This window comes from Eschscholzia californica, unplaced genomic scaffold (genome assembly GCF_041429995.1).
Source record: "Eschscholzia californica isolate CP2 unplaced genomic scaffold, dmEscCali1.0.p SCAF_5, whole genome shotgun sequence".
In the NCBI taxonomy this organism is placed as follows: domain Eukaryota; kingdom Viridiplantae; phylum Streptophyta; class Magnoliopsida; order Ranunculales; family Papaveraceae; genus Eschscholzia; species Eschscholzia californica.
This window is the reverse complement of record NW_028238472.1, coordinates 16,742,260-16,758,327: the sequence shown is the minus strand read 5'-3', so window position 1 is coordinate 16,758,327 and position 16,068 is coordinate 16,742,260. Positions and strand designations below refer to the sequence as shown.

The 16,068-nt window shown below is 33.7% G+C and overlaps 2 protein-coding genes and 1 long non-coding RNA gene across 4 annotated transcripts; 1 reads left to right on the top strand and 2 right to left on the bottom strand.

Annotated features, from left to right (window-relative positions):
- Nucleotides 1-714: 714 nt before the first annotated feature.
- LOC147537496 (WAT1-related protein At4g19185-like) lies at nt 715-6,231 on the bottom strand. 2 transcript variants are annotated; one of them, XR_015225918.1, is made up of 6 exons: nt 5,691-6,120; nt 5,479-5,595; nt 5,027-5,318; nt 2,995-4,470; nt 1,782-1,933; nt 715-1,169 (listed from the first exon to the last, which is right to left on the bottom strand). XR_015225918.1 is itself a non-coding variant. In XM_086643283.1 (6 exons), the coding sequence occupies exons 1-6, from the start codon at nt 5,972-5,974 to the stop codon at nt 1,028-1,030; spliced, it is 1,143 nt and encodes a 380-aa protein (XP_086499409.1). In that variant the 5' UTR covers nt 5,975-6,231; the 3' UTR covers nt 715-1,027. The 2 variants fall into 2 exon arrangements, 1 of the variants encoding a protein (XP_086499409.1); XM_086643283.1 differs by having other exon boundaries at nt 2,995-3,150; nt 5,691-6,231.
- Nucleotides 6,232-8,382: 2,151 nt separating this feature from the next.
- LOC147537495 (uncharacterized) lies at nt 8,383-9,430 on the top strand. Its single transcript, XM_086642789.1, has 3 exons — nt 8,383-8,647; nt 8,855-9,257; nt 9,376-9,430. Exons 1-3 carry the CDS (start codon nt 8,383-8,385, stop codon nt 9,428-9,430), a joined length of 723 nt encoding a protein of 240 aa, XP_086498915.1.
- A 2,315-nt stretch (nt 9,431-11,745) lies between these two features.
- LOC147537494 (uncharacterized) lies at nt 11,746-14,184 on the bottom strand. The gene is made up of 3 exons (XR_015225704.1): nt 13,174-14,184; nt 12,591-13,005; nt 11,746-12,432 (listed from the first exon to the last, which is right to left on the bottom strand). It is a non-coding gene; the product is annotated as an uncharacterized LOC147537494 (long non-coding RNA).
- Nucleotides 14,185-16,068: the final 1,884 nt, after the last annotated feature.

Below are 16,068 nucleotides of genomic sequence, written 5' to 3'. Positions count from 1 at the left end.
TAGTCCTAAGGTGTTTAGCTTCCACTGTAGTTAGAATGTTCATGGATGTGAGTGTCGAGTAAAAACTGCAGGTCCTTTTATAGATGTGACCTTCTAGGGTTATCAATTGCAGGTCTTTTACAGATGTGCCCGATTATGATTTACGAAGGAGATTTTGAGTCTATGAGACGTCTCTGATGCCCTACATTTTGGATGGTGGATCTCTTAGTGTCAGATATTGAGTTTGTTATATCCAACCCATCTCTGTGAATATTTCAACTTATAATTGAATTGCTATGATTCTTTTAGAGAAGTCCAACCACATCATTGTTTCATCAAGATAAGGATCAAATCATCCACAATCAGTCTCTTAATCCTGAGGTGTTGAGGACAATAAACTCAGACTACTAATCTCATCCGGAATTCATTCAATCCTATATATAATACCAAGATATTGCTAAACTTTGAAACCCAAAACTATAAAATAGGTCAAATTTTCAAAAAAAACAGGCGACAGATAGACTGTTTGGCTTCTGAAAACAATTTCCTCAAACTCTGTTCAAAAAAAAAAAAAAATTGCTTCTGACTGCACCATTTTGTCGAGTAAATACTGCAGGTCTTTTACACTATCTATCACTTTTATCAAAATTGGTCCTAAGAATATGTAGGCCAAGATGACCGCACAAATAGAGTGAAGATTATTTCGATATAAAATCAACCTATGATCATTAGCAATTGGGTCGAAAGAACGATATAATAACATCAGGTGTTCTGTATACAAAACAAAATGGGGATTGAGTCTAAAATCCCCTCTAAAAAGGAAATTACATCAAGTACCAATTCACTAAGGACATGAACATTAATAGTTGCAGCAGCAAAATATTCGGTTTAATCAAGGGCAAGAATCACGTATTTTCTTCTATATAAAGCGTAATATCTAAAAAATTTAAGCAACCAACATCTATATTATGTATGTTGTTCAATCCATGGCCGTCGGTGTTGTGGTGGAAGGACCACCTGAAAACATGTGAACTCCGCCTTTCTGGTGTTATGAAGCCTTGTTGAGTGCTGGTGCATCCCTGTGGATGAGGGGTTCAATCTCTCGATTCCCAACTAAAGCTTGTTTCTCTCGGTAGGATGCCCACGTTACGCCATATAGACCCATGATTATTAGAAATCCACCTATGATGCTGTTAAATAACATTGACAAACAACAGAAAGAAAAAATCGAATTAGCCTTACTTGCTCATAAATTTTGAGAAATCCATCAATGTGCAACCAAAAAAAAATTCTACGACTACGGAATACCAATTAAACAATACATTTGACAGCAAATTAATACATTTGACAGCCATGTTACTTGACTAAGGTAATAACACAGTCTTCTTTAAGTAATAATTACTACCCAAGTGAGAGATAATGTAATATCCCACATCGCGTGGGAAATATTTTGGAGAGTGGGATGTAGGTTCCAACACATGCTTAGTAAGAGTCGAGGCCTTTCCGGTGGGACCGTGGACCATGCACAAGAACGACACCCTGTGCATATCGCGTTTGGACCTGGGAGGCAAAAACATGAACAATATCGATAAAAACTAGAGGTTGGGTCGTTATAGATTGTGAGCCTCCTGCTTCTATACGTTCGTTCCTATGAGTCTACACGCTTCGGGTCTAAAACGAAAATTGTCTTTAAACATTAGAATTTTGGCCTCTAAACCACTCAGATTGTCGGTCTTCAATATGCGAAGGAAAAGAGATAAGTTGCTTTGAGTTTGAGATGTGTTGAATCAGAAGAGGAAAACCTTCCGAGATAAATTGGGCTTCCGAGGAAAATCCTTGACAGGAAAGCAGATGCAGCAGGTTGAAGTGGATTATACAGAGCTACAAGCGCCGGGCCCAATATCTTGTTGGACCATGTTAACAGACCATAGTTAACAGCAGATGCAATAATTCCCTGAAAAAAGGAGAAATTTCAGTACACCATAGAATTTGATGGTTCGGACTCTCAAATTGATGATTGGAAGAACAAGCAATAACTTATGTATGCGATATTCCGTATTTGTTCGTCCCTAGTTCTTTGCAACCTCAACTCTAACTATATAATATAAAAGAAAAACGTTATTGCTAAATGGATCAGAACATTCACAAGAAACTATAGTTGTACTTCCTTCTATTACAAATACTCAAGAACGTACAAATTTAAGACTGCAATTAGTTGCAGCTTCTTTGATTCTTCCCGACTCCAACTTAAGTTTGGCTGATTGATTTCCGAAGCAGGTCAACATGTGCAGAAGTTAAGAATTATAATAATTGGATCACTTAAACAGTTCTAAAATGCGATTAAGAATCACCTTACATCAGAGGCTTTAGATCTTTATTTCAGAAGTAAGGCTAGGTATGTCAATAGATGCCTACTGGAGTAGGCAGTGAGATAGCAGTAGCCGAATTTTTTGGATTTATTTGAATTGCATCCATTATCTGAACAGATGCCATATTTGGTACAAATATGAAATTAAATTGTTGGCTGTCTCATAGTATTGGATCTTTCAGCCTTATTGACATGCCAAATGAGGGCCAAAAAATCTTGGCAGGGTACATGTAATTTTAGCAACCCACAACTCCTTGCCTTTGAAATTAGATTACGTTATTAGCGACCAAGATACATATTAAAATCACTTTCATAAGTCATAACTATATAATAATCTATCATGACTAATGATCCGACAGAGATTACTGGTTTCGAGTTGGGATGTTATACAAAAACTGGCTAGTTGAGTGGAAAGCTGGTCTCAAATTAGGGTGTTACTAGAAAACTAATAAATATATAACATGGACACACCCTTTTAATATTCTCTCTGTACTGTCAAATTTGGTTATGTTTTACATGTGTCCGATACTTAAATACTTGTGAGATACTCGCAGTCAATTCAATGGGAAATATTTTGTAATATCCCACATCGTGTGGGAAATATTTCGAAATTATTTCCTTTGACAAGGCATTGGTTAGTGACTTACTGCATATAAAACTGCAACTAGCTCAGATTGCGTTAAACTCCAATCTGTACTTGTGTTTGTTGATAAAAGTCCTGAAACGACCATAAGAAGTGCACCAAAAAAGTACGAGTATGCTGTCACTGATAAGCTGGCAGGATACTTTTTCAGTAGGGGAGCCTGCAAATTTAGCAACAGTTCAAAATTTAATTGGAGTATCAACATATTTTGGGAGCAGAGCTTGACATAAAGAATTAGAATGGCGTACAATCTAACCACTGGAATCTTCTCTACAGTAGCTACTTAAAAGAACTAAGATGAGAAAAGTGGTGTACTGAACGCACATAACAAAGCCAACTAAGCAGGGTGTGGCTGGTAATTTAGAGGCCCTGGGCCAAATTTTAGTCGTGATAAAAGAAATTTTTTATCACGAAGTAATGAAAGAGACTGAAGTAAATTAACTATAAAAAAAAGTAAAAAATGTTGATGAATCTAAGCTTAACATATGGCGTTGCTATATTACCATCCTAACATTTTTCCATGTAAAGTTTCTCTGGTCTATAGAAGCTTTTAATTCCACAAGGTATTGTTTTGAAACTCTAAGAGAAATAAACTCCTAAGATAACTATGTTGACCAATACAAACAAAGACGAAGATTTGGGCTAGATCTCAGGAGAAAAATTGTAGTCTTGTAGATCTAGAGAGTTGTAAGAGAAAACAAAGAGACAGGACTTGAGAGGTAATGAAAGATGAGATTCGCGGAGCCTCAATGTCTTATTTGCTATGTGCATCCTATACCATATGAGTTGTTAGACTACCAAAATCAAACTATTCAAGTAAACATGGTAAATACGGGACTCGAAGCATTCACCTAGCATGCGTTGTAGGCTCTTACAAAAAATAAGAGTAAATAGCCAACAACTGCAATCGAAACTGGACTCTCACACAAGATCCAAAGAGATTCAGTCATTTTGATGAACTTATATACAGTCCCGGACCATCTAAATTACTACCTTTTTGCTGTCCATGGTTCGACCCCACTTCATAATACTTAATTTAAGCAATATCTGAGAAATTCCAAAATGAGGACCCTTGTGGTTGGGGGACCCTGTGCAGGCGCCAGGCCCGCAGCCCCCACCACGCGGCCTTGCAACCAAGTACATATATATTACAAATTTACGTATGTACTTAAGTTTACCCCCTCTTTATTCCTGTTTCTTTATCAACTTCTTGGTTGAATATCAATTAGAGGTCATGACCAACTCCATAAAACACCTTTTCATGGTCCGTGAGATTCAGCAGTAGCGAAAAGATCCTTGTTTCTCCAAAAGTATTTTGACAAATAATTCTTTTTCTTATACAGCCAAAAAAGGACGATTTTGGAACATCAAAAACTGTACCCGAAAATATTAATGGAGGATCTTGTTTGAAAGATCTTGAAACTTGCTTTATGTAAATCTCATCAGACTTCTTAAGTTTCAAGTTGGAACTTAACTCCCTCTGCAAAGCCATTATACAAGTTTGAGATAATACATGTCTAAGAGTTTAAACAACACAGACTCTAGAAAATTGGGAGTGTTGTGTATTTTTCTTGCATAATAGACCGTCCTGCCCTAAATTCAAATGGAAAACCAACAAGAGCTAAAAAGATCCACCCCTAAAGAAGTCGTGGGTCAATGAAACAAAATCCCATCATCAATTGGCAAGTCCTTTAACCTAGTTCTAGAGCAAGAATGTGAGAACTACAAGACTGACTGCCTCTACTTAAGCACGCTCGTGTAAACTTCCTCATGTTCCCTAACTCGGTAACTCAACTGCCCTCTTCAAGAAAATTGGTCTTCTATATATATATATATATTAGGAAGTGTGTTTCCATGTCCCATGATGATTCATGAGCATTATGCAAACAACACCTTGAAGTGACAAAACAAGGGTATCATTAACCATTCATCTGTCTATAGTCTAAAGTCTAAACTGATAATCACAGTCATAATTCATATGAATAACTAACTGGCTAATATCGAAGCAAGAACTGGAGAAGAGATTGGATTTTTACCTGAATTGCTAGATAAGTTGCCATACACATACAGTTCCCAATTAAGCACAACATTCCAATGTGCCACCGAGTAAGCCCAAGATCTAGCAAACCAGAAATAACAAAACCAACAGGTTCTGGTTGAGATTTGGCACTAATTCCATCATTTTCCCCAATGAGGAATGAATCACTGTCAAACCCAATTACAGCAGGACCCCTAAACAAAACCATTAATATAGCTCCTGAAACACATATTAGTGTACCAGCAACCTTGAGTTGACCTTCTATTCTTAACAAACTCACTTTCTCTGTTCTGCAAAAAAATGTTAATTTAAACTACAAATTAGAGAAACTAGAACAAGATTAGAAGAAAATTAGAGTATGGGTTATGGAAACAATGAAACAAAGCAAATTGGGTTTATCAGAAATCTGAAATAGTAAATTGAAAGAGAGGGAAAAGAGGAGAACTATACCCCATTAAAACAGCCAAAAGAAAAGTAAAGACAGGAATTGCAGGTTGGGTAGCTGCTGCATAAGTTGGATTTGTGTAGCCAAGACCCATTAGAAATAAAAGTTGATTCCCAAATATCCTATTAAAATTCAAAAAAAAAAAAATCAAATTAAACACAAATTGGATCTAAAATTATGAATTCTAGGTTAAAAATTTTGGTTTTTTTTGAGTTACCCAGTTAAGCCAAGAAAGAAGAAAGATAGAAGGAGACGAGAATTGATAGGAAGACGAGTTCTTTTCTCACGGAAGTAAGCAACAGGAGCAAGAATTGAAAGGGCAAGAAGGTCACGGAATACACAGAAGACAACTTGATTCATACCCACATTGAGAGCTACCTTTGTAATAACATGGTAACCTCCATTAATCATCTGAACTAGAGCCATTGCACTATGAGCTTTCCATGCTTCTCTCTCTAATGTTCCTCCTACTCCTCCATTGATCATCTGAACTAGAGCCATCTTACTTTCTCTCTCTTCTACTGTGGAGGAAGAAGAAGAAGAAGAAATTACTTTGTTTAGAGTCTATTGAGTTTGATTGGGGGGGTGAAAAATCATATCTCTTGCTTAGGACAACGGCAATCCAGACCCCTCCGTCCCGCTTAGTGTCGCCAACCGGTCGGCAATGGCGACGGGCCTAATGTCTAACTCAATAATTGTGCTTCTGAAGGCGCCCCATCGGTTTGCTCTTAGTCCGTACCTGTCTTTACACTCCCTGTGGGTCTCGGACTAACCAGTCTGAGTTCAACATATTCCGATGGCTTTCGGACTGGGCCTAAACCAAGTTGTTCAAGCCCAACACGGATTAGTCCCAACCCGAGTGCCGAAGCGCGCGAAGAGAGAAGGCGGCCGATGAGTAAAATGAAGGGGCGCCAGTACACGCACTCGCTTAATAAAGGTCGGTGATTTCTGGCATCAACTTTTGGGTCCTAGGCAGCTAGGCTTTGTCAACCGCATGAGTTTACCCTATTTGAATTGTGAGTTAACTTCATTTTCACCTTAAAAACTAACATGCTTGGAGTTTAGTCCCTAAACAAAACCATTAATATAATAGAAATTATTTTCTGTAGATCACAATTTAATAACAATAAAAAATTAGCGAAATAAAGTAACATTCATTAATTTTAGTAATATCAAATATTCATAGTTATAAATGTCTATGACAAATTTTGATCTTCTGAAATCGTTGCACAATAACCTCTTTATCTTTATAATTTTTGAGTTTATAGACCAAAAATAGGGTCCTAATAGGAGATATAGTCCTCTATAATCCTAAAAAGGATTTCAAAACCTAAATAATAATTTAAATGGATATCTAGTCCTTTTGGTCTCATCTAGAGAGAAAACACGAATCCATATAATACATATTAAAGATTTAATACCTATATTAACCTTCTTTAATATCAAAACGTGATTTACATTCTAAATTGTGAAAGATATTTTTCCATTTTTATCTCAACTTTCTCTCTCCAATCACGTTTGAATTGTAACTAACTACTATGTTGATAATATTCCGTAACTGAAATCCGGTAACTTTTCCCCTCTCTCTCTAAAAACGAAATCTTCATTAAACATACATTAAACTCACCACCAGCTGTTAAAAACTCCATTGTTTAATATTCAATCAAGAGCTTTCATCAAAACCGATCATTGTTATTTAGGTTTTATATTGTTTATCTCTTTATTCTAGCCATTGTTATTCAGGTTTAAAATCTTATCTCTATTGCTTTATAGGTTAAAGATTCATATAGAATCGTTGAAAACATCAAATCTTGATTTAGGTCTTTCTTTTCTTGTTTTCCATTTCAATAACTTTGAATCTGTTTTGCTGTAATCTTCTCTCTCTCAAGTGTTCTTACATATGTATTTGATATCTCTGTTTACTATTTATTGAGTCCATGTAATCTAGATCTGATGTTTTCATTCAATTATCAAGATGTTTAAGATCTTTGATTACCCTCAGATCATTTTGAACTGATTGTACAGTTAATGAAAGATATGAGATTTCAGTATGTAATCTCATAACCGTAATTACAAGATATGTAGTGTGATATACATTATGTATACTTTCTTCTACATTTTTTTTTATACTTTTACAATATTATGATTTTGAAAGAGATGTAAACATCTTTAAAATTTGTTACAAATTTTACATACTTTTATTAATGTGTTATAAAGAAATTTTTAATACGCATAAATTAAAGTATTACTTACTATAAATTATATGTACTTTTTAACATAACATTACTCTTCTCATACAGATCAATAAAGTACGTAATTTGTACTGTTCATTTCACATAGTTTACGTAATTGAACAATTGGTTTGTATTAAAATATATGAATATATTAAATAAATATCAATATCAATTAATGTTTCTACATTTGACACCACAGATGGAGTTTCAAACAGATTCATCAATTCAAAGCAAGAAGACGATACTAAAATCAGATGGTTGGGATAAAATGTTTACTGAATCTGGTCAATTATTTCCTGGGGGTGCCAAAGCCTTTCGATTTGCTCTTCGGCAATATAGTATAAATACTATGATTTTAAATTTATAAAAAATGATTCAAAGCGTGTAACTGCTGTATGTCCTATTGAAGATTGCAAATGGAGAGTACATGGATGTGCGCCATTGAAATGCGAATCTATGTTTATTTTGAAAGATATGGAAATGAAACATGACTGTGAAGATTTCATTAAGAAGAGCAAGAAACCCAAAATCAACAATTCCTTTGTTGGGAAACTTATTTTAGATGAGGTTACAAGAAGCCCAGATCGTTCCACAACAAGTTTGAAGAAAAATTTCTTGAAAGATTACGCTGTCCAACTTCCATATTACTACACTTATGAGGGGAAGAAAGTTGCAATGAATGAAGCATTTGGTCAAGAAGGAGATTCCTATGCAAAACTTAGAAGGTATGCTGATGCCTTTTCACGTACAAACCCAAACAGCATAGTAGAACTGGAAGTTGACGATGTAACTCGGAGATTTCAAAGAATTTTCATTGCACCACATGCTTGTATAGTTGACTTTCAATATTGTCGACCAGTTATATATGTGGATGAGACATTTTGCAAAACTTGTTTTAACGGGTGCATACTCGCTGCTGTGGCTAAAGACGGTAACAATGGTAAATTCTGAACATTCTTAAACTTTACATATTTAATTAAAAAGTATTGCCTTTTTCAATATCTCATTACATCATATTATGTACATGTTCGTTAATTTATTGTAAATTCAAATAACTTTACCGAACATTAGATATACATTTTAAAGAAGTATGCCTTATAAAGTATAAACTTTTGATAATTTCACTAACCATATTATAAATTTCCAGGTCTATTTCCATTAGCTTATTCTGTTGTTGATATGGAGAATGACCTTAATTGGGACTGGTTTCTAAGGCATTTGCGCAATGCTCTGAATATGGAAAAGACGTATATCTTTATTTCAGACCGTCACAATGGTATAATCAACGGTGTTAAAAACATTTTCCCGACAGCACACCATTCCTTTTGTGTCTGGCATCTAAGGAACAATCTGAATTTAAGATTGGCAAATGGAGCTAGAAAATCAAAGTTCTTCCAAACATTGATTTTCAAGGCTGCTAGAGCTCTGCCCGAATCTGAGTATCATGCAACTATTAACCAGATGATACAGATGGGTGGTTCAAAAGTTGCTGCTTTTTTTCAATCCTTAGACCCTGCTTCTTGGGCAGATGCTTTCTTTCCAGGTATAAGGTACGATCAGACAATATTGTATTCATTTCATTATCTATTTTGCTTTATTTTTTAAACATTATGAAGTTTTCTTTATAAAGTTTTGAAATTATAATTTAATTACATGTAATTTACACAGCATAAAATTCATATTTACTTTACAGTATGAGTTTTACTTGCAGAAATTATCATAATTTATAACAAAATATATAAAATTTATACAGAATGTTTTTTTAATGGTGAAATAACCATTAATATTTTTTGTATTTACAGGTACACAACTATATAATCCCAACTATCAGAGTCCTTTAACAATCAGATTCGACATGCTCGCGGACTACCAATTACAGCAATGTTGGAGGCAATTCGTATTCATATAATGAACAAAATGAATACAGCACACGAATTGTCTAAAAAATGGACCACCTTCTTGTGTCCAACCATCACTGATCTGTTGAAAGCAAAATATAATAGTACCGCAACTTGGAATTTTGCCCAAGCAGCCCCATTCATATTTGAGGTTTACTCCGAACCATCTCATTGTGTTAATCTTCTTCTTATTTCTTGTACATGTAGAAGGTGGCAAGTTGATGGTGTTCTTTGTGAGCATGCCATGTTGTGCATTAAAAGCTTGTCTGATGATCAACAAGATTGTTTCTACGATCCTATTTGGACAACTGAGTCTTATGTGAAGACTTACCAGGAACATATAATGCCTATATCCAATTTTGATGAACCACGAACTTTTGATGAAGCTTCCAAAATTCTCCCACAGTTGATTCGTCGTAGACCTGGTCGTCCAAGAACAGTACGGATCGAGAGCTCGGGAAACATGCCAAGGAAATTAAGGATTTGTGGTAGGTGTAAGCAACCTTCATACCACAACCGCAAAACATGTAGGGCAAACATTTGATGTATTCAGATTGTTACCGTTATGTAACATATAATTTTAATTCAAATAAATAAGAAATTCTAAATGTTTGAATTATACGTTTTGTTTAACTATTCTATTTTTATACTTGATAAAAATTTCATACTTTAGCACATCAAATCCATAAATTCTGATACATCCCCCAATATATCTCGTCGACAATAACTTAGAAAGAACACCAAATATCTCTCATACTTTAGATCGTGCTATTATATATTTGGAGGATTTCATTTCAAATTTTTGAATACATTAAACATCATGTATTTGGACAGAATAACTGTGTTCCACATCAAAGGCATACTTTATCCTACATTTCACAATTTACTACTCGTTCATTTCATAATTTTATCAAAAATAAAGGAAGAAACTTGATAAATTACAGTAACTTTTTCAACAACTATGATATTTAGAATTAAAAAATACATACTCACCAAATATATTGAATTTCAAACAGTCAACTAAAGGTCATTACAATTAGTTTTAAATCGAAAAAAAAAACCTTACTTAAATAAAAACTATATTAATTTTTTTTCCACTAATCTCTTGTTTCATACAATAGCTCGTATGTCACCTCCACTATTTTTCGCTGAGCTAATTCAATCCAATCGTCTGCAAGATATTCATTTGGTACTCCCCATTTGTAATATTTCATGAATACTAAATCCATATGAAGCATAACAAATAGTCCACAATCCGCACTGTCAATCATTGATAAAAAATTTATCATGAAACCACCAAATAATTATTTCATAAAACTATATGTATGTATTAAAGTAAGCAAAAAAATAATAAATCTTTGTTACTTACTTTTCTCCTTGTTGATGATCATACGGCGTCTTCGAAACCTTACATTTTTTTTTTAATTCAGGACTCACATATTTAGTTTTGTGAAGCACATCTAATATGTATTGGCCATACTTTGCAGCATTTTCTTCACATAGTTTACGTAGCTTTACGTTAAAGAATAATGAGTTGTAATGGGTCCAAGACTGATCAAAGTAATCAAATACTAACAAAGTCCAATGAATACCCCTACTAACATCTGTAATCATCGAATGACACATTGGAGCAACTATATAAGATATTAGCCCTCTTTCAGCCTCATTTCTTATCCGATCTGATAGGTGGGGGTCTATGTTTGCCTGAGTTGACTTGCAATTTATCATGGTCTGTGAAATAAAATTGACATATTGTACATGTCAGTATGTATATTTCTGAATAAAGTATAAGTAATTTCTAAAACTATATATATAACAGTAAATTTCACATACTTTATTGTTAATACCCCATCATTTATCTATATCAAAATCGTAATGTATGGTTTAAAAAATCATCTATATAACAAAATTCAATTCTTTAACTAAAACTTACCCATAACTCAGACGCGAGAACGAACACTTGTCCAGCTCCAACCAAAACTTGGGAAGATAGATGCTTTGACCACCAATTTATAATCTGAGCATCTGTTTCGCAGTTGATCATAAGCCAATTCACCTCTCTTCCTCTAACATCACTCGTCAGATTGGATTCCCATACAATTGTTTTGCATATTAATTTTTGTTAGTTATAAGAACTAAATTTATAGCTAAATAGTTATATTATATTAGAAATAACATATTAAGTTTGTTACAAACATCATAATGTTTCACAAACAACAAAACATTCCAAAACATAGACAACGACAAAATAAACTTCTATTTCATTACTTCATCTTCACTCCTTGGTTAAATTCCTCAAGCAGCCCTTTCTCATTATCTTTCACTTTTTTCCATACTTTGCTTCTCTTCCAGTTGCTAAGTTTTTCATCATCCTCAATTGAAACTTCCTTCCCCTTTTTATCCACTACTTCAACAATCACAGCTTCCTTTTTCGCAATTTATTTCTTTTTGTCTTTGTCAGCCTTTTCTTTTGGCTCGGCTTTTTCAGTGAGTTTCCTTGTTCTTGGAGCTTGCTTGATCCTCTTAATTAGAGAATTCTGTTTTGGTGTTTCAACAGGATCAACTGGTTTATCCGATCCACCCTTAACAGCTTTTGATTTTGTTCTCTTCTTCCTCACTGTTGTTGGAGTAGTCTCCACAAAGTCATCATCATTTGCTTTTGTTTCAGCATTCTCTTTATAGGATTTTGCAACTTGAACAATGTCGGAGAAGTCAGGTGGATTTGTGAAATGTATTCTCAATGAAAAATTTGGAGTTGAACTATAATTCTTCTCTTCCTCATTATGCACCAACACAATGGCTGTGCATGGTACATTTCCATCTTCATCTGCAATCATGATTCATGTCATATTAGTATCATTTATCAAAAAAAAATTTCAAAAAGTATATATCATTTTTCATATAAGACTAAATATTATCAATAAAGTATCTGTCATTTACAGTAATTTATACTTAACTACAGAAAACATAATATAATTTACTAACCTTCCTGTTGTTGTTCATGAACAATTTGTTCTTCCTCAACCTTAGCATCTGGTTGTCCACCATCAATCTTCTCATCATTGACATTATCTCTCTCCCCAAGATTATTTTCCTCTTCATTTTGATCCACATTAACTCCACCATTTCCTTCATTATATTCCTGATGAATCTATTCATCATCCCTCTGTTCAGACTTTAAAAGTTTCTTTAGTTGTATTACTTCATTTCTCAAACTTTCGATTTCATCGTCTTTTTTCTTCAAATCTTCTCTTTGTTTATTCACTTCTCTACTCAGGGATTCTACCATCTCCATGTTATTCAACTGATCATCAAAAGGTATTTCCACTACTACCTTTTTAGTAAACTTTAACATTTCCTTCTCTTCTTCACTAACATCTTCCACAACATTCTAAAAAACCTGCATCCAAAGTTACAAAAATTTTATAGTTTTCTGTACTTGCATACAACAAACCTTCATAAATTACACAATTTCATATAAATTACACATACTGTACATAAAAGTATAACTAAATTATAAACAAGTATAATTTCCACTCATGAAAAAACCAAAAAAAGTTAATTATACCTGCTCAGGTACCAGTGCAGCTAGATTTTTTTGCATCCCATTACTAAATCCATCCACAGACCACCTCAAGAACCTTGGTATCTTATTGCATTTAGTGCATTTTTTGGGTACAGATTAGTATGCATGCACACCCAGAACTACAAAAAAACAAATTGTAAATAACTCATACTTTATTTGAAATATTAAGTAATTTAAAAAAAAATGGTTTTAAAGATGTAACTCACTGACAAAAGTAACAAGCAACCAGATGCTTTGGTTGGGTCTTCTGAATGTTTGTCGATCGTGTCCATCATATATGAGTGTATGGCTCTTGACCATGACACCCTGTTGATAGCTCTTCTAGATTGGATGTTCTTATAAATGCTTGGCAATACAGTGAAACCCGCTAAAGTCGCAAACAGGAAGCTCGCAGATAACATTATTATTAGAAGACCAACAAATTCTATTGCTGGTTCACTATTCCTCACACATTTCTGAAGTGCATTACCGACAACAACACTAGAAAGACCCATATTTTTATTCCTGGATGCTTGAAGTGTTTCCTTGAAATACTTGGTTAAGAAAGCACACTTCAAAGGATCTATATAGTTTTTCTTTGGAAAAGCTTCATATTCAGAACCCTCCATGGGCATTCCCAACAACAGAGAGACATCTTCAGGTTTGAATTCGATCTCAACACCCCCAATAACAAATTTCTTTGTCGATTTCTTATACCGACAAAGAACATCCAATATGGCAGTAGTTGGACGAGTAGTATAATTCTCCCTTAATATAGTATCCTCTGCCATATCATCAAATAGTTGGCTGAAAGGAGTTTTGCTTATCTCCTCCTTCATTTCTTCAGTCATATAGCTCCGGATGCTATTTATCAATTCTATTAGTTTACTAAGGGTGTATCTGAATAGAGCAGATGTCTTTTGCTCCGGGATTAGCTTTTGTTCCCCTACAATATCAATCCATTTACTCCCACTTCCTTTATCCTTCAATTTCAAACTTTTAGAACTCACACCAACCTGTACAATAACACAAAACTCATTATGGTACATTTCAACACAAAGTATGTAAAGTACGCATAATTTATAATACATTATTAAACAATCTATATACAGAATGTATAATTTAACATATATTCAAAGTTTATATATACCATAAGTGAAAAACTCTAAATAGATTAACACTGACATGTAAATGAATCATAGTTTATCAATTTAAACATACAATATCCAGCTTTTGCTGCAATAAACAACATTTTCATTAAACCCTAAACCAAAATAGATGCTTTCATTTTCAAGAAATTATGGGTTATTTTTTACACAGAAGGATCTGAATTTGAGACAGAAATAAGAGTTTCAAAATAAGAATTAGGTTTTTCAAATAAAAGTAAAAATTTTAAAGTTGAGTTTATCTTTCTACAAAACTAAAGATCTATTATTCATGAAACAAAACTCATTTTTTACCCTGTTTTGTTAAAAATCTTTGAACGGAAAAAACCCTAAACGCTTTAAACAGACATTAAACCGAAAAGAAACATTCTATTTCAATAGAAATCTTTACCAAAATCAATAAATCCTTTTCAATAGAAAGTGAAAAGGACATGCAACAACAATTTATAAGGATTTCATCGAAAAGTAAAAGACGTTTCGTTTAAAACTGTTTTGATAACGAAAAGAGGTTAATGAACCAGCTTATCTTTTCACCTGAACAGATTCTTCAATGAAAAAGACGAATGGAGAAGATGAAAGGATGCTACCTTTTTTGGTGTTAACGATCTCTTTAGGGTTTCGCTTCAACAAATCCGGAAGATTTTCGTCATACCCAAATCGAGAAGGCTTAGAGAGAGAAATGGTATTTATGAGGAGTAAAATCTGTTCACTTTAGGTGCCTTAATATCCCCCCCAAATCACGCCCACTGGTTTGGGAAAGTTTCCTAAAGCACTCGGAAATTCAAAAAACCCGGGGTTTTTAGGAACGGGACACAAGTGGTATTACTCAATAAATGATGAATACTTTATACCCTTTCTGTAAAAGGACTAATTGTCCATAATTTGAGAAGATTGGTCTATATACCTATTATCAAAATGATTTTGGTCTATATACCCATAGACTCTTATATTTATTAATTATATCAAATATATCTTTCTCCGTATATACTAACAAATTATCATTCGCCATTCTTATATGATATAAAAGAAATTTAATAGCAACCTTATATTGTCATTGTGTATTTCTAGATAAATATCAACATGAATCACTTAAACTAATTAATCATGTGTAACAAATAAATTAATACATAGGAAAACATATTGTAGATTATATTATAGGATATAGTTTATAGATACTATTATACATCTTGCAAAAGATGTAGATATGTACGGAGGAAATACCTTAATTTATTGTTACAAAATATTAAAACTCTAAATTAGTTATTGTTAATTGCTTCAATTTATTTTGTAATCCTATAGTCTTATCTACCAAAAGAAAAAGTACGAACTAAGAAGGGAATATAAAGTCGGCAAGAACAAGTAAGCAGCTAAACATGGGGGATTGGGTGAACCATCCAAAATGAGGGAGGAAATAGGTTTTCCATCCTAGGTAGCCAAAAAATGAAAAGCAGGTCCAAAGAGTCAGGTTGGGAAAAAAAATTACGAAATGGCCCTTGAAAAAAAAAGTATTTACGGTTCATGCCATCGAAAATTACAAAATTGCCATCGAAATTTTCTCGGGAAACGATTTTTTTTCTGAAAAAGAATCTGACAACCCGTCCATTAGAATCTGTACTATTCAGAAATTTACGGAATTGCCACCGAAAAATTCTAGGGAAACGAATTTTTTTTGAAAAATTGTCTGACGCACCAAGAAATTATTTTATTTACTAGAAATTTTCTTCTGTACTAG